We start from the raw sequence: 21,721 nt of genomic DNA on the forward strand, positions 1-21,721 counted from the left end.
TCAGCCTTCCGAGTAGCCGGAATTACAGGCACGTGCTACCACGCCCGGCTGATTTTCTGATTTATTGTAGAGATGAGGTCTTGCTGCCCAGGTGGATCTCGAACCTGCGGGCTCAAGCAATCCACTCACCTCAGCCTCCCAAAGGCGCGGGATTACAGGCTGAGCCACCGAGACCGGCTCAGACATCTGTTTAATGAGACAAATGTAGGAATCTGGGTAAGCCAAGGTATAAAAAGTTCAAAAGGTACATCTGTTCTGGTAGCTCACACTTGTAATCCCAGCATTTTGGGAGGCCAAGCGGGGAAGATCATTTGAAACCAGAAATTCAAGACTAGCTTGGGCTACATAGTAAAACTCTATCTTTAAAAAAAAAAAAAAGTTCACAGAGTATCTTACCAGAAAGAGTAACACAGAGAAAACTATAAAGATCTGGTGAGCATCTCTCTCAAGTATTCAGCTGAGTACTGCTCAGTACATGTGTGAAGAAACTACCCAAGGCAAGGGAAAAAACTGACATAAAGGATTTGAGAGAACTGACAGTGAGCCAAGAATGTGCCTGCTCCCAGTGGTAAGAAAGAAAATCTCACAATTCTGAGGCCACAAGTTCTAAAAAGATCTTGCTTCATAGTGGGGAAAATTTAACCCTAGACTAAATGCTGCTTGAATTCTACTTAAGTGTTCAAAGCAAGACCCAAAAGATTTAACCTGATTTCAAGTAACTTAAAAACATCCAAGCACAAAGCACAACATATTTAGAAGAACACAAAAACACCTAGCACCCAAAAGGGTAAAATTCACAATGTTGAACATTCAATCAGAAATTATCAGGCATCCAAAATGACTGGAAAATACAACACTTTGTATGGAGAAATATCAATTCATTGAAACTCGTCCAGAAATGACACCAGTGAAAGAATTAGTAGATAAGAACATAAAACAGTTATTATGACTAGATTCCATATGGTCAAGTGAGCTCATAAATCACCCATCATGAAATGGGCAAATGTGTTGAAGAAATTGCCAAAAAAAAAAAAAAATTCACCAAAGACAAATGTAGCCTCTCACACAACACTAACTGGAACACTGATGTTGATGGGTTTCTAGAATACTTTTCTAGTGGGGGAAGACTTTATTACAAGTGGTCCACCTTCCAAAAAACAAATAATTCTGGTTTTTGTTTGTTTGTTTTTGAGTTGGAGTCTCACTCTGTTGCCCAGACTGGAGTGCAGTTGCCGCTCCCGGCCACCGCAGCCTCGCCTGCTGGGCTCTAGCAAACCTTCCGCCTCAGCCTTTCAAGTAGCTGGAATTACAGGCATGCGCTAACACATAATTCCGTTTTTTTAGGGGAGTCCTCCCTTGCATACATGTCAAAACTTATTAAATTGTATAATTTAAACATATGCATTTATAATATGTTAATTACATAATAAATAACTATCAAAAATGGACGCTGGCTAAAAATGATGGCTCACGCCTGTAATCCCAGCATTTTGGGAGGCCTAGGCAGGAGGATCACTTGAGACTAGCCTGGTCAACATAGTGAGACTTTGTCTCTACAAAAATAAAAAATAGCCAGGCATGATGGTGTGCACCTGTAATCCCAGCTACTCAGGAGGCTGAGGTGGAAGGATCACCTGAGTCTAGAAAGTTGACGCTGTAGTAAGTCGTGATGGTGCCACTTCACTCCAGATGGGTGGCAAAGTGGAGACCTGATTCAAAAGTGAAAAAAAAAGGATGCAAAAAAAAAAGTGCTGCATAAAAGAGTAGTCAATTGAATTACCATGAAAAAGTATACATCATGATGAATTGGGTTTATCTCATGAATGCATGAATGGTTCAATATTTAAAAACTCTGTAACTGTACTATATCATAAATAAAGGGAAAAACAATATAATTATCCCAGCAGATATATAATTTGATCAAATTCAGTACTCATTTATAAATAATAAGTAGCATTTGGTATAACTAAAAGAGAAGAGAATTTCCTTAATCTAATAGAGGGTATCAAAAACCTATAGCAGCCTGGATGCAGTGGTTCACATCCGTAATGCCAGCACTTTGGGAGGCCAAAGTGGGAGGAGCTTGAGCCCAGGAGTTTGAGATCAGCCTGGGCAACATAGCAACACCTCATCTCTACAAAAAAAAAAATCAAAAAATTAGCTGGCATGGTAGTGTATGCCTATATTCCCAGCTACTCAGGAGTCTGAGGTGGAAGAATCACCTGAACCCAGGAGTTCAAAGTTGCAGTGAGGTGAGCTGTGATCATGACACTGTACTCCAGCCTGGGCAACAGAGTAAGATTCCAACTCGAGCAAACAAACAAAAATCCCTAAAGCAAATGTCACATTTAAGAGTGAAATTTCAGAAGTACTTTCTTTGAAGTCACTTCTTTTAAACATTGTGCTGGAAATTCTAGCAGTACAAAACAATAAAAATAAATAAGGAAAGAACTAAAAAAGAATAGGTGAAGATGTTTATTTTCAGACAATATAATTATGTACATAGGGACTGAAAAAGAAAGAGACTCTACAAACGATTAGAAATGCTGACAGATTTCTCAGGAAGACAGAATACAAAATCAACACATCAAAACAGAACAAACAAGAACTTTTCCTGTGTTCCTGGAATAGTAAACTGTAAGATGTAGAAAAGGAGAGCAACTCACCATTACAAAAATGTCTTCAAGGTCTCTGGGAATAAGTTTAACTAGAAGAGTACAAGATCCTTATGGAGAAAATGGCAAACATTGTCCTAAAAAATTAGAGTTTCATTCAGTGGTATGAAAGACTCACCATTGAATCTGCAGATTCAACGCAAACCAGATGGAATGTTTTGTTGAATTTGACAAGCCAATCCCAAAGTGTATATCTTAGAATCAATAACAACTAAGAAGAAGAAGAGAGTATCTTTCCTTTAAGATATTATAAATCTATCACAATCAAGACAGGAGGTAACAGCATGAAGAATTATAAGTAGAAAAACTCAGCAGAATTGAAAACCCAGGATCCTCACAAGTGAAGACATCTGATATATGACAGAGGTGGTCCTACAAATCAGTGTGGTAAAGACAAATCAACTGATAACAGATGCTGGGACACCTGGCTATCTGTATGGGGGAAAAATCACTCCCTACATTGAATCATGCAAAAAAATAAATTCTTTTTTTTCTGTATTACATCATTTATTTATTTATTTATTTATTTTGGTTATTAAAAATCCTTTACAATTTAGGATTAGGTATACAAACAATTATGCAGGTACCCTTATTGATGAAGTAGGCCCTTCCTCCCCTAGCAGTTTCCCTCAACTGCCAATCCTACCCCACCTCCCCTGACAGTTTCCCACTACTGTCAATCCCTTTCTTATAGTACTATAATAATTGTTCAGGGTCCGCTTATGAGTGAAAATATATGGTAATCTGTTCTTTGTTTCTGTGATAGATCACTGAGTATGATTAACTCTAATTCCATTGCTGTGAAGTCCATATATTTGTCCATCTCTGTGGCTGCATAATATTCCATTGTGTATATGTACCACATTTTTTTTATCCAGTTCAGCTTTGATGAGCAACATGGTTGGTTCCATGTTTTTGCTATTGTGAATAGAGCTGCAACAAACATATGTGTGCAGGTATCTTTTTTGAAGAATTATTTGAATTCCTCCAGGTATATGCCCAATAGGGGAATTGCTGGGTCATATGGAAGGCAAATTTCTAGTTCTTTCAGAAATCACCACACTGTCTTCCAAAGAGGTTGCACTAGTTTGCATTCCCACCGGCAGTGTAGAAGCATTCCTGTCTCTCCACATCCTCGCCAGCATCTGTTGTTGTTTGTTTTATCAATGATGGTCATTCTTACTGGGGTTAGGTGGTATATCAATGTGGTTTTGATTTGCATTTCTCTGATAATGAGTGAGGCTGAGAACTTTTTCATGTGTCTGTTGGCTGCCCATATATTTTTTTTTGAGAAGTGTCTATTCATGTCTTTTGCCCACTTTTTAATGGGGCTGTTTGTTTTTTTTCTTTCAGCACACTTGAGTTTGTTGTAGATCCTAGATGTTAGGCCTTTGTCAGTTATACAGTTGGCAAATATTTTTTCCCATTCTGTGGGCTGTCTCCCTTCTCTCTTGATGGTTTCTTTTGCTTTGCAAAAGCTCTTTAGTTTGATGAGGTCCCACTTGTCTATCTTATTTCTTAAGGTATGGGCATTTAAGGTTCTGAATAGGAATTGGTTGCCACTTCCAATTTTTATAAGGGTGTCTCCTGCATTTTCTAAGATTCTTATAGTTTGAGGTTTTACGTTTGACCCATTTAGAGTTAATTTTTGTGTATGGTGATAGGTAGGGGTCCTGTTTCAATCTTCTGCATGTGGTCAGCGAGTTTTCCTAGCACCATTTATTGAATAGGTTCTCCTCTCCCCAGTGGTTGTTGTTGGAGGCTTTGTCAAAGATGAGTTGGTTGAGAAATTGAGGCTTTGCTTCCAGAATCTCTATCCTGGTCCATTGGTCAATATGCCTGTTCTTGTACCAATACCAGGCTGTTTTTATTACTGTAGCCTTATAGTAAAGTTTTTGTCCATTTAGCAATATGTTAGCTGTGGGTTTATTGTAAATGGCACTTATTATTTTGAGGTATGTTCCTTCCATGCCTAGCTGTTTGAGGGTTTTTATCAAGAAGGGATGCTGGATTTTATCAAAAGTTTTTTCTGCATCTAGTGATATAATCATGTGATTCTTGTTTTTACATCTGTTGATGTATTTAATTACATTTATGGTCTTGCAAATGTTGAACCAGCCCTGTATCCTGGGGATGAAGCCTACTTGGTCATGGTGAATGACTTTTGAGGTGTGTTTTTTTTGTTTGTATGTTTGTTTTTGAGTTGGAGTCTCACTCTGTCACCCAGACTGGAGTGCAGTGGCCGCTCCTGGCCACCGCAGCCCCGACCTGCTGGCCTCCGGCGATCCTTCCGCCTCAGCCTTCCAAGTAGCTGGAACTACAGGTGCGCGCTACCACGCCCAGCTAATTTTTTGATTTCTTGTAGAGATGAGGTCTCGCCTGCCCAGGCGGGTCTCGAACCCGCGGGCTCAGGCAATTCACTCACCTCAGACTCCCAAAGGCACGGGATTATAGGCCGAGCCACTGAGCCCGGCTGAGGTGTGTTTTTGTATCCGATTTGCTAGAATCTTGTTGAGGATTTCTGCATCTATGTTCATAAGGGATATTGGCCTGTAGTTCTCTTTTTTTGTTGGATCCTTACCCAGTTTGGGTATCAGTGTGATGTTAGCTTCGTAAAATGATTTGGGGAGAATTCCATCCTTCTCAATTGCCTGGAATACCAATAGGATTGGTATCAGTTTCTCCTTCTGGTCCAGGGCTTTTTTTTGTAGGTAGTTTTCATGTGACATAGTCAATTTCCTGGGCTGTTATTGGTCTATTTAGTGTTTCAATGTCTTCTTGTTTCAACCTGGGGAGGTTGTGTGATATCAGAAAGTCCTCCATTTTATCTAGGTTATCAAGTTTGTTTCCATATAGATGTACATAGTAATCTCTGATAATCTTTTGCATTTCTTTGGGGTCAGTTGTGATTTGATCTTTTATATTCCTGATTGTTTTTATTTGGGCTTTTTTTTCTCTTTTTCTTGGTCATTCTGGCTAGAGGTCCATCAATCTTGTTAATTCTTTTAAGGAACCAGCTTTTTGTGGTGTTGATATTTTCTATGATATTTTTGTCTTCTATGTTCCGTATTTGGGTGCGTGTTTTGGTGATCTGGATTCTTCTGCTAAAATTGAGGTTTTGGTGGTCTTTACTTTCCAACTCCTTAGGTGATTTGTTAGGCTCTCAACTTCTGATCTTTCCATTTTCTTGATGTGTGCTCATAGAGATATAAATTCCCCTCTTAGAACTGTTTTCATGGAATCCCAGAGGTTTTGGTAAGATACTTCTTCATTTTCATTTGTTTCCAGGAATCTTTTAATTTTTGCTTTAATTTCAGTGTTGACCCAGCATCATGCTGCTTAGTGTCCATGTCTTTGTGGGTTTGGGGGAAATTTTGTTGGTGTTGATATTTATTTTTATTCTACTGTAGTCTGAGAATGTGCATGGCAAGATTTCAACCTTACGGAATTTGTATATGCTTGATTTATGGCCAAGGATGTGATTGATCTTGGAGTACATTCTATGTGGTGATGAGTAGAATGCATATTCTGCGGCTGTTGGGTGGAACAATCTGTAGGTATTTATTAATTCCATTTGGTCGAGTGTCAAGTTTAGGTTCTGGATCTCCTTGTTAATTTTTTGCCTCATTGATCTATCTAGGGCTATTAGTGGGGTATTCAAGTTCCCTGCTATAATAGTGTTAGAGTCAATATATATATATATATTTTTAGTATACTTAGTAGTTGCTTTATAAATGCTGATGTTCCTGTGTTGGGTGTATATATGTTTAGGATGGATATTTCTTGATGATGGATTGAACCTTTTATCATTATGTAGTGTCCTTTTGCACCTTTTAAAATTTTTGATAGCTTAAAGGTTGTTTTTTCTGATATTAAGATTGCAACTCCTGCCTTTTTTTGTGATCCATTTGCCTAGAAACTCGTTTTCCATCCTTTAACTTTGACTCTATTTGCATTCCTTGTAGTGAGATGAGTCTCCTGGCTGCAGCAAATAATTGGGTCATGGTTTCTTATCCAGTTTGCCATTCTGTGTCTTTTCAGTGGTGCATTGAGTTCATTCACATTCAGGTTGATTATTGAAATGTGATTGATTTTCCCTGTTATGAGGTTCTTATAAAGTTTATGTGTTTGCTTGTTTTCTTTTGACTTTGGGGTTGTCATATGTGTGTGTTTTCAAGTTTCTAGTTGCACTGTATTCTCTGTTGATTCTGTGCTCTGCTGTTTTCTTGGGAAGTGTGTGGTCTTTTTGTTTTTCTTTCTTGTGTACTTAATATCTTTTTAAGTGTCTCCTCTAGAGCTAATCTGGAAACTGCATAATCTCTTAGGGATTGGATGTCTGCAAAGGATTTTAATTCTCCATCACTGAAGAAGTTGAGCTTGACTGGATAGGAAATTCTTGGTTGAAATTGTTCATCTTTGAGGATTTTGAATACAGGGCTCCAGTCCCTTCTTGCTTGTTGCGTTTCTGCCAATAGGTCTGCTGCTATTGTGATTGTTTTTCCCCAGTAGATAGTCTGACTTTTCTCTCTTGCTGCCTTTAGGATATTTTCTTTTGTGCCTACTTTGTGTATGTGAATTATTATGTGTCTAGGGGTTGGTCTTCTCTTTTGATGTCTTGTTGGGGGTTCTCTGTAACATTTGTGCTTGGCTTGTCACCTCTCTGGTGAGATGGAGAAAGTTTTCTTGGATTACCTCCTGGAATACTTGCTCCAAGTTGGTCTCCATTTCTCTTTCTTCTTCTGGGATACCAATCAGGCCTATAGGTTCAATCTCTTGATATAATCACACATCTCTTATAGGCTTTGTTCTTTCTTTCTGAGTCTTCTTTCTATGTTTTTACAAATCGGGTTAATTTCATGTTCTGGTCTTCAAGTTCTGAGATTCTTTCTTCAGCTGGATTAATTCTGCTTTCCATGCTTGTCATCTTGTTTTTTATTTTCTGGATGAAATTTTTTATTGCCAAAATCTCTGTTACAAGTTCTTTCAGTGTTATATCTTGTCTTTCTTGAGTCTTATTTGCTCTTTCCATCCATTCTCTAATCCCTGTCATATTCTGAGGTCAGTCTTTGGTGACTTCCATTGTTTGGGCACCAAGGTCTGATTTTTCAGGAGTTTTGTCTTTGGTACACTTGAAATTGCCAGAGGTCTTCCTTTGGTTTTTCCTCATTTGTGACATATCTCTTGTTTTCCTCTTTATTTCTGTTATTCAGTGTCAGTGGGAGAGGCTTTCCCTTCTGATGTTTGCTTAGTCCCCTATTCTTTCCTGATCTGGGTTCTGGATTTGTTCTGTATTCCCAGAACTTTGAGAAACTATGACTGGAAGATTGCTTGCATGCCGGAATTTGAGAACAGCCAATAGAAAGCCCTGGAAGTTATTGTGAAGGTAGTTGACTCCCTTGGTATTTAGGAGAAGGGTTAGCTGGGAAGTCCACACTCTAATTTGCCTTTCACTAGAAGGGTGTGTTCACCTCCCCACCCTCGGCAGATGCCACAGTGTCCAGCATAGCCCTTCCTGCAAGGCGTAGTCTGGGGAGGCAGAGCTCCCCTCATCTGGCTGCCTCTGTTCACTCTGCCAAAAATAAATTCTATGTAGATTAAAGACCTAAATATAAAAATCAAAACACTAACATTTTTAGAAAATACATATAAGAATGTCTTTATTACTTTGAGGTCAAGAAATGTCTTAAAATAACATTTAAAAAACATAAATCATAAAGGGATAGAAATACATCAAAATTTAAAACTTCTATGCACTACAAAATACTCTAAGTAAAGTAAAAAAGATAAGCCACAGCCTGGAAGAAGATATTTGCAAGACATATAACAAAAGATTAATACCCACATATACAAGGAACACCAGTGGATTAATAAGAAAGAAACACAGAACCTCAAAAGAAGGATATTCACAGGAATTTGCCAAAGAGAAAAGCTGAAGGCTCATAAAGCACATGAAAAACTGTTCAGATAATTATTAAAGAATAAAAATTAGCACAATAAGATATATTTGTATACACTTCAGATTTGCAAGAATGTACAGAAAGGAACACTGTCACTTATTGCTGGCACAAGGGTATACTGGTGTACACATTTCAGACAGAATTTTGCAGTGTCAGAATTGAAGATTTGCACACTCTATACCTTTTAATTCCACCTGTAGCTAGCTATCTTCTAAAACTGGTACTCTGACTTATACAAAAGGAAACACACAATGTTTATGGCAATATTGCTGGTAAAAGAAAAAAAGGGAGGGGGAAATTTAAATATCCATCATCAAAATGAATAAATGTAAAATGTGATATTTTCATACAATGGAATACTATAGAGCAATTAAAGACCTAAATATAAAAATCAAAACAATAAATTTAGAGGCAAACAACAGAAACAAAACATTATGACTATAAATATATTGCAGAATGATACATTGTGTGAAGTTCAAGAACACAAAAAAGCAATATGTGGTTTATGAATTTTAAAAGTGTGGGAAATCATAAAAACTCTGAAATAATGATAAACACCAAACTTATGAGAATGATTATGAGGGAGGGCTGTGGATTGGGAGGGCATGCAGGGGTCATCAGCTGTGTCTGTAATGCCTCTTTACAAAATCTAGAGTGAAGATGGCAACATGTTAGCATTTGCTGAAGCTGGGCTATGGAACACATAGGGGTTCTTTGTATTATCGCTACACTGGTGAATATATTTGAAATATCTCATTTTATTAAAGTAAAATGATCACACATGCAGTAAGGAGCAAAACTGGGATTTGAACTTGGGTAGAACAACTGAGCCTTGCTATATTGTATATTGCCTGTCTGAAATTGACTACATATATGTATACATATATATATCACACTTGGACAGGGGAGTCCAACCTTTTGGCTTCTCAGAGCTGCATCGAGTAAAGAGGAATTGTCTTGGGCTGTACATGAATTATATAATATGGTTAGTATATATACATAGACGCATGCGGTCACAAAGAAAATAAATGGTAAAAAACTCACAATGTTAAAAGATTTTATGGAGTCACATTTTGGACATGCCTGGTGTAGTACTTTGAAACAATGCAAAAAGGGTAGCTATCATTACTAGATTAATACTTTTGATCCTTTGTAATTTTATGTTTATTTATATAACATGTAAGTTCTTAGATCTATGTTTTACATATTCTTTTGTAAGAAACAGACAACAGAACAGTGGTAAAGTCTAGTGTTCAGCATAGTCTGCCAGATCCTGACTAATCCATCCATAACTTTAGAATGAATGATAGAAACTGTGAAGGGAGCCGGGCTCGGTGGCTCAGACTGTAATCCCGTGCCTTTGGGAGGCTGAGGTGAGTGGATTGCCTGAGCCCGCGGGTTCGAGACCTGCCTGGGCACCTTAGCAAGACCTCATCTCTACAATAAATTTAAAAAATTTAAAAAATTAGCCGGGCGTGGTAGTGCATGCCTGTAATTCAGGCTACTTGGAAGGCTGAGGCGGCAGGATCGCTGGAGCCCAGCAGGTCGAGGCTGTGGTGGCCAGGAGCGGCCACTGCACTCCAGTCTGGGTGACAGAGTGAGACTCCAACTCAAAAAAAAAAAAAAGAAAGAAAGAAACTGCGAAGGGTTGCTAAGTATTCATTCATCCAGCTGTATTTACTGAGTATATCCCCAAAACTTGGAACTGGATGATAAACAGGATAAAGAAGGTGTTTGCCCCCATGGAGTGTATGTTTTAGACCAGTACTGTCATGGAAATATGATGGAAGGCAAGCATGTAATTACAACTTTTGTAGTAGTAGTAGTAACAGCCAATTTTAAGTATTTAAAAAAACAAGCTATCTATAGTTAGATGACACACAGGATCTATACTGCATTGGGATGTAAACAAAACCTGACATCATATTTCATGAATGGTCGCAACACTCTGAGCAGCACAGTTCACTCACCTTTGGGCCTTGCACTCCGATGCCCACCGGTCCCCGGGGGCCCGTAGGTCCTACTTGGCCTGCTTCTCCCTGTTGAGGAAAGAGTGCTTGAAAACAGCAGCAAAATAAGAATAATACATTCCTGCCTTTGCTCTCCTAAAAGTTGTCTATATCAATAAAGCAAAGCAGTTTCGTGGTCTCAATCTATAGATACCGTGCTTGAAGTCCCTTCAGGTGGATAGATTTTTACCAAATATATATGGGGGGTAGTCCAAAAAAACATATACATATCTTAAGAGATGTTATCTACATATTACTTTTTGAAATAGAATTGAATTATGGTGTCCATGTATAGTATGACATTCCCTCAACCATGCTTCTGTCATTTTCTTTGTCCTGCCTGGCGCACAGTGACACTAGCGTTCATTTGATTAATGCCTTTTTAGCGACTGTCATACTTACATGTGTACATTATTTGGGGGGCACTCCCTGTATTTGGAATATATCCATATATTTTTAAATGTATTTTATTTTAAAGATGGGGGGTACAACTCAGGATTAGGTATACAAGTGGTCATCATACAGGTAAAGTTTGGGCCTCCCTTTGGTCCCCATTTTGCCTAGTTTGAGATCAGGTACCCTTATTAATGTGTGTGTGTGTGTGTGTGTGTGTGTGTGTGTGTCTGTCCTCCCCTCACCCACCCCTGGCAGTTTCTGGTAACTGCCAATTTCTTTCTTATAGATTATGATAAACGCTCAGGGTCTGCTGGAATATATCCATATGTTTATACATGGTTGGATATATGTATATACGGTTGGACATAAAATACAGGTTATGTTGCAAATTCAAAATCGATTTTAAGGAGCCTCAGCAGAGGGCACCTGGAAAAGATAGGCAGTGACATTCCAGAACAACTGGAACCGTCACATGAGGAGCCACAGGTCTTCCAAAAGGTGGCTGCTGACCAAGACAACAGCATAACCTGAGAACACAACCCGAGCAATCAAGGACAGAACCCCAAGCCAAAACTCTCTAAGAGGTCCCGGGCTTCCATGGAGCTGCTTCTAGCAGGGACAACTCTGGGGAGCATGCTCTGGGGTGAGTGACCTCAGAGGAGGATCTGACTTAACAATGGCTAGTGACACCTAGAAGCAGAGTAAGGGTTGCTAGCTAATAATGAATGTCAAGATTCTTCACAAGGGATAAATAATAGCTCCAATGTCGAAAATAATTTGGTTCCTAAATCCATAGAAAGACTATATTTGTTAAGCCATTTCGGACTCCATCTCTTTCACTGGGGTTGAGCCAACTGTGCGAGTGGTGGTGAAGACGAGAGTTAGCTAACCCTGGGGGACGTCACCATCATCGCTGGGAACCTCTCCTGACATTGCAGCTTGAGACACTGGAGGGTCTCACAAGTAAAAGTAACAAAGAAAACAATAAAGGAAGCTTGTGCAAGTAAGTCTCTTAAGGAATAAAAAAATTACATTTTCTAAATTGTTGGGAATATCAGTAACATTTTACATTAAGTAGAGATCTCAGATTTGGGAGTTCATCCTATCTTCTGTCTTTCTTTTTTTTTGAGTTGGAGTCTCACTCGGTCGCCCAGACTGGAGTGCAGTGGCCGCTCCCGGCCACCGCAGCCTCGCCTCCTGGGCTCCAGCGAACCTTCCGCCTCAGCCTTCCGAGTAGCCGGAATTACAGGCATGCGCTACCACGCCCGGCTGATTTTTTGATTTATTGTAGAGATGAGGTCTCGCTGCCCAGGCGGGTCTCGAACCCGCGGGCTCTGGCAATCCACTCACCTCAGCCTCCCAAAGGCACGGGATTACAGGCTGAGCCACCGAGCCCGGCTTTTCGTCTTTCAAATGCAATGACATTCACCAGAACACAGCAGCTAGACTGTAGACATTAAAAGCTGCTCTCGGATAGAGGGTTACCTTAGAACCAGGTGAGCCTTGTCCTGGGGGGCCTTGGGGACCAGGTGGACCAACAGGACCTTGGATTCCCTTTAAAATTAAATTTTAAAAAATCATGTTAGTGAAGTTAAGAAGACATTTGGATAAGGGTAGTTTTAAATCCTCTAAAGAGACAGTTTAGCTCACACCATAATAGGTCACTCATACTAATAAGCATTTGTTGAATGGGGACAGCGGCTGTTGGTTGAACCATCATATGTGTTTGTCCTTCTTCCATGGGGAGAGAAATTGTAGCTGACCCACATGGCCACCTAGAATAAAACCACATCTCTCAGTCCCTATTGCTGACAGTTGTGGCCACGTGGGCTACAATCTGCCCAGTGGGATATGATGGAGGGGTGTGAGCAGTCTCTGGGTCATGCTGAAGGAGGAGGTATGCCTTCCCATCCCTCTGCCAAATGAAGACATGGCGGCCACCCAGGACCATGTGGACCCCGGAAAGCACCCTCGGATGGCAGACTAACAAGAATGGTGAGGGCTGAGCCCCTGATGGTACTGAAGGACAGGGTCACCACACTATCTGGAAGTCTTCCAAAAGAGAAATAAAATTCCATCTTGTGAACCCATTTCACAGTTCTGTCACATGCAGGCAAACCTACACCCTCATTGCACCCATTAACAGGCCTCATGATGTTAAACTGAAGGTGTGACCTAGGAGCTAAGAAGTCATAGTCAGCAGACGCCCAGGCGGAAAATACTCAAACCCTTGGCTCCCTCATTCACACGTGAGTACAAAAAGGGGCATGCACATTGTGAACTATGTTATTTAGAGTTCACTTTATTTTGTAAAAGAGTGGAGGTGATGGAGGCTCCAAACATTTAATGAAAATCTACAGGTCATTTGAGAGACATTGTAAACATGTTGCTGGAAATAGATGAGGGGAAATTTTTTTGAGTTCAGATCTCACTCTGTTACCCAGGCTGGAGTGTAGTGGCACAATTATGGCTCACCGCAGCCTCAACCTCCTGGGCTGAAGCAATCCTCCCACCTCAGCCTCCTGAGTAGCTGGGACTACAGGTGTCACCATGCCTGGTGACTTTTTTTTATTTTTTAGAGACAAGGACTGGCTATGTTGCCCAGGCTGGTCTCCCAAAATGCTGGGATTACAGGCATAAATTACCCTCCCCAGTCTGGAAAAGTCATTTTAATAAAAGAAGTAGGTTGATTCAATATAAGAAGAATTGAACAGATGTTAAAGTAAGGATAAGAGGAGTACTGAATAACGGCATAAATGGAGGTTAAATTTAAGTCGAATTTACGTTATTTGTCTTTAAAGAGCAAATAAATTATTTTATTGTTCAGAGCAGTTTACACATAGTACATTCCATTTACTATCCCGTTCAATAGGGATCAACTCTCTAAGAACATGTCTTGCTCAAAAAAAATTTTTTTCCTATTGAAAAAGTAGAAAAGTCAGGCATGGTGACTCCCACCTGCAACCCCAGCACTTTGGGAGACAGAGGCAAGAGGACTACCTGCCTGAGCCCAGGGGTTCAAGATCAGCTTGGGCAACTTGGCCAGCCCTCATCTCTACAGAAAAATCAAAAATGGTGGGGCATGCCTATAGTTCCAACTTCTTGGGAGACTGAGGAAGAAGGATCACCTGAGCCCATCAGGTCGAGAAGATGGTGGCCATGAGCGTGCCACCGCACTCCAGCCTGGAGGACACAGTGAGACTTGACTCGAAAACAGCAAAACAACAAAAACAACAACAAAATAGAAACATGGGTGAGAAAATGAAAGAAGTCAGATTTTGTTTTTGAAGTAGAACAACCACCACCACCATCAAGGACCAGCATCCCAGGCAACAGGAAACCCAGGTGTGAGCTCCGGAACTCACAGGGCACCTGGATGGAGCTGCCTTGGAACCTCCTGGTTAACCCTGGAGTGATAACTCAGCCCAGGAATGCCACCAGACCAGGGGCCAAGGAACACCACCAGGCACTTCTGGGATCAGAGCACAAGCCCTACTGAAACCAGCAGACAAGCTACAATGCTTAAGAATGCCCAGTGGCAGAGGCAGCTCATGGTCTTCAAGAATTAAAGAATCCAGCTCATAATTATTATTTAAATATTTATTTACAGATTTATCTTGACTGCTTCTGCACCTTAATCCTCCTAATATCTTAGACTCCTGCCAAGGGTAAGGAGATGGAAAAAAGTCATATCCACCTTTGCTGTTGCCTGGGCTAACAACAACAAAAAAATGTAATGATGATAATAAATAAGTGGATGGTTAGAAATAAACGCAAAATTAATCCCAATGATAAGACTTAGTGAAAGGGCATAACATGGAGTCTATATAGCCATGGAGCAGCCATTTTAACATTGCTTAGCTGTGTCATGTTTTTCTAGCAGTTCACTTTAACTTACCCTCTAATCACTGACAAGGACAGAACAAGTTACTCAGAGGTAGCTACTGCTAATTGCTTTACAAGCCCGTCAACATGGCAATAATTGTGACTAACCCACCCATCTTCCTGCTGTCCATCACCTGAGGTCAGTACCTGTGCTTACTTGCCCTCCGATTACCTTAACAACCTGCCTCCATTAAAGGGAATGTTAAAAGACATTCATCTTCAAATAGCAGCCGCCATTGTTCTGCTAAGCTATGGTCCGGCCATGTGTTCTTTGAGCTATGGCCACCACGTTTTTTTAGTTTTGAACCCCTCCCCTACTTTGGGGAGGCGAATCTTCTCTCTCTCTCTCTCCCTCTCCCTCCCTCTCTAATTTACTTTCTAAAATAAACTATATTTTCTAATCTAACTTTTGTACAATTCTTGGCGTCTATCACTGGGCACCAGATCGCACACACCCCCTGTCCATCCTGACTTAACATTTTAGAGGCCCCACCGGGATATATTTTAACCTAACGCTTAGAATTATCTCATTTTTTAAATTCTTCCCTGCTCCCACTACCCTAGTTAAAGAAAGCATTATTCATCTTCTAGGCAATAGAATAACTCAAACCTTAATCACAAATTTTAAGTAAATGGACTTGCCACTTTTTAAGGAGGAAGATATTCAACATAACCCTGGATTTGTTAGTCACTCTGATTAAATGAGACCATGTAGGTAAACACATATGGTAAGCAACAGTAGACAGTACTGTTATACTATCTTCGTATTTTTTAGACTTAACACAATTGCCCAACTTTTCCAAAAGTTATCTGAAGATTTTGGAAATGGTTTCAGCCAGGAATATAGGGACATACTCAGAGATATTGCTTTTCTTCTGACCAAGATGGGCCAGGTGTCATTTATAAACCCTATCTGTGGTGTGCTTCTATTCAAGAAGGGGGCCCCTTAACTTAAGGCATTACTGCTGACTCTGGCCCTAGTTTTAAGTTTAATTCTTGTTTTAGATTGGTATGTGGCTAGAGGGTGGGAAACACTACCCTATTTCATTGGGAGAGGGTGGGACTTAGCCACTTCCAAAGCTTCAAGGAGAAAAAAATATGCATACCAACAGGCAAATGATTGCTTCCAGGGGGAGCTAAAAATATAAAATATTACCCCCAAATTCTGAACATGTTAGTTAGGTTTTAATGTTAAAAGTCACAGCATCAAAAAAGACACAATTTGTTTTTTAAAGTTTTTGGAAGTTCTGAAAAATAAAATCTTCTCATGAAACCATTTTATCTTTCCCTGCAATCTCTTCTGAACTTGGACTCCATGGCAATTTGACTGTCAAGTATATTCACAGATAGCTGTAGGGATGGTCTTGAATAAAGACCAAGATTGAATCAGAATGTTCTATTCCAAAGGGAGAGGAAGAAAGCTGAGTTACCTGTTCCCCTTGACTCCCAATTCCGGGCATGCCCATTGGTCCTTGGGGTCCCACAGGTCCCAAATCCCCCTGTATAGAAAATAAATCAGAAGCATAACAATAAAATAAAATCCTTTTCTTAATTCTTTGCTAATCTAGAATTAGGTTAGACTAAAATCTATCTTTACCACTATAAGAAAGTTCAACATGGAACATTATACAACTCCATCTTATTCCTTTTAAGCAGTTTATAGTTCAAATTTGCCAAAATCATAAAATATATTTTTGCTATTTAGTCTAAGCAATGAGCATTTGCTTCAGTTTATACTTATTAACCATTTTTCTCCCAACTGAAAAATCCTGAATAGTTTATTATCATGACACAAACACATCCTGTAAGGACTGTAACAGAAATATTTAAAAGTATAAAATGCATATAGTATAAGAAAACTGAGATTTAAGAGATACATTGAAGAAAACTATTTTTAACATTTTCTAAATAATTTTTCCCTCCAAATCTTATTAAAAATGCATTTTGTGTTCTCATGCATATGTGAGAGCTAAATGGCCACAAACATGGAAATGGTAGACACTGGGGACAGCAGTAAGGGAGAGGTCAGGAGGGCAGTTAGGGTTCAGAAATTGCCTACTTGGCACAATGTTCACTTTGTGGGGAAGGGGCCTTCTGAGACCCAGTCCCCACCACCACTCAATAGGTCCATGGAACAAACAGGCATATGAATCTCTGAATCAAAAATAAAAATGGCGAGCCGGGCTCGGTGGCTCAGCCTGTAATCCCGCGCCTTTGGGAGGCTGAGGTGAGTGGATTGCCTGAGCCCGTGGGCTCGAGACCCGCCTGGGCAGCGAGACCTCATCTCTACAATAAATCAAAAAATCAGCCGGGCATGGTAGCGCATGCCCGTAATTCCGGCTACTGGGAAGGCTGAGGTGGAAGGATCGCCGGAGCCCAGCAGGTCGAGGCTGCGGTGGCTGGGAGCGGCCACTGCACTCCAGTCTGGGCGACAGAGTGAGACTCCAACTCAAAAAAAAATAAAAAAATTTAAAAAATAAAAAATAAATAAAAATGGCAAAAATAATGCATTTTGAAAATTAAAAAATTATCTAAGATAAATGCAACAACATGAAAGAGCCCCGGATTTTCCTTCCATGAAATTGAGAAAATAAAATGAGAGTTATTAGCAAAAAGAAAAAGATTGTTCATTCACACTGTGTCTTGATACAGATGTTGGCTGATGCCTTTCGGGGCCAGGAAGTGATCCAAGCACTGGGAAAACTGCAGTGGCCAAGACATCTGAACATCTCTGTCCTCAAAAGAGCCCACATTTTAGTAGGGACAACAAGACAATAAGACAGATCCAAAAAATAAATAGCATGTGGGACATGCCAAATGCTAAGGAGGACAATTAATCAGGGATCCTCATGTTGACAAGATGGCCAGGGATGGCCTCACTGATGTGAAGAACTGTGCCAGGTGGAAGCTGGAGGAAAAGCATGCCAGCAGAGCAAACAGCCAGGGTGAGGACAGTGTCCAGCACATTCCAGAAATAGTGAGGAGACAGTGAGGGCAGAACCATGACCATGAGGGATATGGTAGGTGATCGAGTCCAAGAAGTATGGCAACAGGGTCGGGCAGAAGGATCAGCAGGGCCTTCGAAGCCTTTGAGGATTTTGGTTTTTCTCTGAGTGAGATGAGAAGTCACTGGAGGGTTTTGAGAGGAGACAGGAAGGATCTGACTTGGTTTTTAAGGTTTAACCTGGAAAGTGTGCTGAGAACAGACAGAAGGGAGGACTACCTGAGAGATGATGGGGTGCGGACCAGATTGTAAACAGACAGAAGGGAGGTCTGCCTGAGAGAGGATGGGAGATGGGTGTGTGTAGACAGATGTGATCAGGAGTACTCAGAACCTGGATGTGTTTTGAAAGCAGAGCCAACAAGATTTTTTTTGTTTGAGTCTGGGTCTTACTCTGTAGCCCAGGTTGGAGTGCAGTGGCAGGATCCTGACTCACCACAGCCTTGACCTCCTGAACTCAGGCAATCCTCCCACCTCAGCCTCCCAAGTGGCTGGGACGACACCTGCACACCATCATGTTTGGCTAATTTTTTAATTTTTTGTTGAGACAAAGTATTGCTATGTTGACCAAGCTGATCTTGAACTCCACAAGCTTCAAGCAATCCTCCCGCCTCAGCCTCCCAAAGTCCTGGGATTACAGTCACGAGCTACCACAGCTGGCCCGAACTGACAGGATTTGCTGCAACTGAGAAGACTGCAGGATGCCCCTGAGGTTCTTGGAAGAATACAGTTGTTATTTACTGAAGAGGAGATGCCTGAGAAAGAAGCAAGCTTGGGGGATGGGGATGATATCGGGAACTCTGTTTTGAACAAGTTGTATGTGAGATGCCTGAAATGGCCATTCAAATGGAAATATCAAGTAAGGGGGTAAGGGCTGGGACATACATTTGAGAGCCCTGAGCATATGGATGATATTTTAAACAATGATTGAGTCAACTTGCCAAAAATATTTTTTTCTTTCTTTTTTTTTTAAAGGGCTGTCTGAGGATGTGCCCTTTAAGCACTCTAATCCCTAGAGACCAGAGGAGAGCTGAAGAGACTGCAGCAATGAAGACTGAGAAGGAACTGCCAGAGAGACCAAGATAAGAGGGTGTTTCAGGATGGTGAGGGACCTCCTGTCAAATGCTACCACGCGGTCAAGGGAGTTGGTGACCGAAAGCTAACCACTGGATTGAGTGACAGGGGAAGATGCTGATGTTAATGGCAATTGTGTTTAGACTACATCATGGTCATGACACTGTTCTTAAGTAGTTGGCTAGCATATATTTTTGGCTTGAGGGCCATGGCATGGTCTCTTTCATATCTGATCAGTGCTGCTTTGGCAGTGTGACAGTAACCAGTAACACAGGTGTGCCTGCATTCCGGCGACATTCGATTTACAACACAGGCAGCCAGCCCCACAGCTTGCCAAGGTCTACACTAAGTAAATATGTTTTATGAACAAAAAGTATCCTTAGATCCAACTTAATATCATATGAAAGGACATGGAACTGACACTAGGACATACCCTAGAATATTCTTAGATTTCACTTTGGATCAATCCTTGGTCTAGATAAATATGGAAGGGAAGTGACTCAGAGTCGGAGCTGGATTATGGTGGGTCCGAACTCGATTCCTTGCTATGCAGTGGTCACTGTGCTAAACGCTTTTCATGCTTCATCTCACAGAATCTTCACAGCAACCCTCTGAAGGGGGCATCCCCATGTTCTAGATGGGCATAAGGAACTCACCCCAGGACCCACAACTGCTCATGGTAGAGGTGAGATGCAAGACCACTCCCCGACTCCAGAGCCCAACTCATAACCACTATTCTGCAAATATTCATTAAACACATGAGAGAGCCCTTCTGGGCCGTGTTACCGATATTTAAATATCCATGTCATAACAACTGTTTTGTTTTGTACGTTGTACATATCTGAGAGCCCTTATCAGGAATGCTTATCCTATCACTTGAATCACAGAAAGGAAGAAAAAGGGAAGGGAGAGGGAGACAGCATTAATTTGGTAAAGGAACATCAGATAAAAAGCTTTGCTATGTGACAGCAACCTGATATTTCAAAGTGATTTCTTTGCATAAGCTCCACATATGAAAACAAAAGTGCCATATCATACCTGAAAGCGTTAATCTACCAAAACGTTAATCTACTTAACTCATCAAACAATAGCTCTGCTGTTCTCACAGCTCAAAGGAAGAAAAAGCATCTTACATATTTTTAGAAGCATTTTGGAGTCACAGTAACAACAGAGCTGAATGACTTGAACCAAGAATTATGTTACATCTAAAAGGTATAAAACTCACTATTTGCCAACATCTCTGCTATTTAAATACAGCCAGCCAGAAAGACAACTGCTGGTAAATAAACCATTCAGGGTTGAAACTCAATACCTGAGTTAATCATGAATATCAGTTGCTATTCTAATATAATATAAAATACAGTAATGAAATGCTTACAGGTGGACAAACCATGACTCCAGGTTGAAATGAGGTCTCTGCTTTTCACACAGTTCTTACATCCCCTCCCCCTCTGGTGGTTTCCCTTCCACTGCTGTTCAGGGCCTTATCAGCCTCCAGCAGCTTCTACTGCTAGCCTCATTCCCATCTTTAATGTGGCATAATCTGCATCTATTGTACAGAAAACAAATAACTAGTGGGAAATAAAAGCAACTGCTGACAGCCCGGAGCTGACCTGATGCTGGCAGGCCGACTGAGGCCAACATCAGACGAGGCGGCTCCATAACTGTGATGGCCCAAGACGGGGCGAGACCACTCCATAACCATGTCTGAGCACATACCAAGATAACAAGCACTGCATAAACCCACATGATCATCAATGTCCCCCTTTACTGGCTGAAGTGAAGGACATCTAGATGAAACTCCTTAAAATACTGAAACTTAAAATTATCCCCACCTCCTGAGAACATTCAATCCAGAGCCAACCCCTGCTTTCTTGACACTCCTCAAAGCACCTAACAGAAGCTCAGATCCTACAAAACAGCTCATCTTTTACCCCTTCTTGATTCACGGTAGTTCGCCACAGTGTGTGGTCTCCTCCCTGGGGTGAGTCAATAGCCTTTGTTCAATGTAGGTGGATTCCTATTGGTCCTTGCCAGAGGGCATCAACACTAGTTTTCTTGAATGAGTTCCCTTATTTTAACCCCCATTTTAAGGCAATGTTTTTTAGTGAGAGCCCAAGGGTGGACAGGCACATCTATAATGAGGTCAAGTCAATCTGCTTTTAACAAGTATTTTCTTTACTAAGAAGAGGTGTCTTTTGATATGTCTAGATTCAAAGCTACTTTGGATATCAGAACCCAAATAAGTGAAATATTACTAAAAATATAAATAATGGGATTTGTCAGCTCATGTCATCCTAAATAATAATATGCCTTGCATAGACTAGATATATTTAACTGGATACCTGTGTGGTGTGGTTCTCATGTATACAGTTCAAAATGTACATATATAAAAAACAATGACAAATAATTTTCTTGGCATTGTTTCTATTGTATACCCTGTGTACAATACCTTGTCACCTTTGATAGACAGGCCTTGTAATCCTTGTGGGCCAATTGGTCCGTCAGAACCTTTTTCACCCTGAAAGTACATAAGAGGGAGATCAATGCACAACAAATTGGGATTTTTGTTTTTTTGAGTTGGAGTCTCACTGTTGGTGCTCTTGGCCACCACAGCCTCGACCTGCTGGGCTCTGGCGATCCTTCCGCCTCAGCCTTCCGAGTAGCCGGAATTACAGGCATGTGCTACCACGCCTGGCTGATTTTTTAATTTATTGTAGAGAT

General features: G+C 40.7%; 1 protein-coding gene across 1 annotated transcript in view; it reads right to left on the reverse strand.

The window, feature by feature from the left end:
* COL28A1 (collagen type XXVIII alpha 1 chain) overlaps window positions 1-21,721 on the reverse strand; it is a 193,856-nt gene that overhangs the window by 103,194 nt on the left and 68,941 nt on the right. The window contains exons 14-17 of the mRNA XM_008063194.1: window positions 21,450-21,518; window positions 16,353-16,421; window positions 12,523-12,591; window positions 10,603-10,671 (exon numbers count right to left, since the gene is read on the reverse strand). Coding sequence (XP_008061385.1) covers window positions 10,603-10,671; window positions 12,523-12,591; window positions 16,353-16,421; window positions 21,450-21,518 — 276 coding nt within the window. The remainder of the gene's footprint in view (window positions 1-10,602; window positions 10,672-12,522; window positions 12,592-16,352; window positions 16,422-21,449; window positions 21,519-21,721) is intronic.

The sequence above is a fragment of the Carlito syrichta genome, unplaced genomic scaffold (genome assembly GCF_000164805.1).
Source record: "Carlito syrichta isolate Samal-C Ts95f unplaced genomic scaffold, Tarsius_syrichta-2.0.1 Scaffold306634, whole genome shotgun sequence".
Lineage (NCBI taxonomy): Eukaryota > Metazoa > Chordata > Mammalia > Primates > Tarsiidae > Carlito > Carlito syrichta.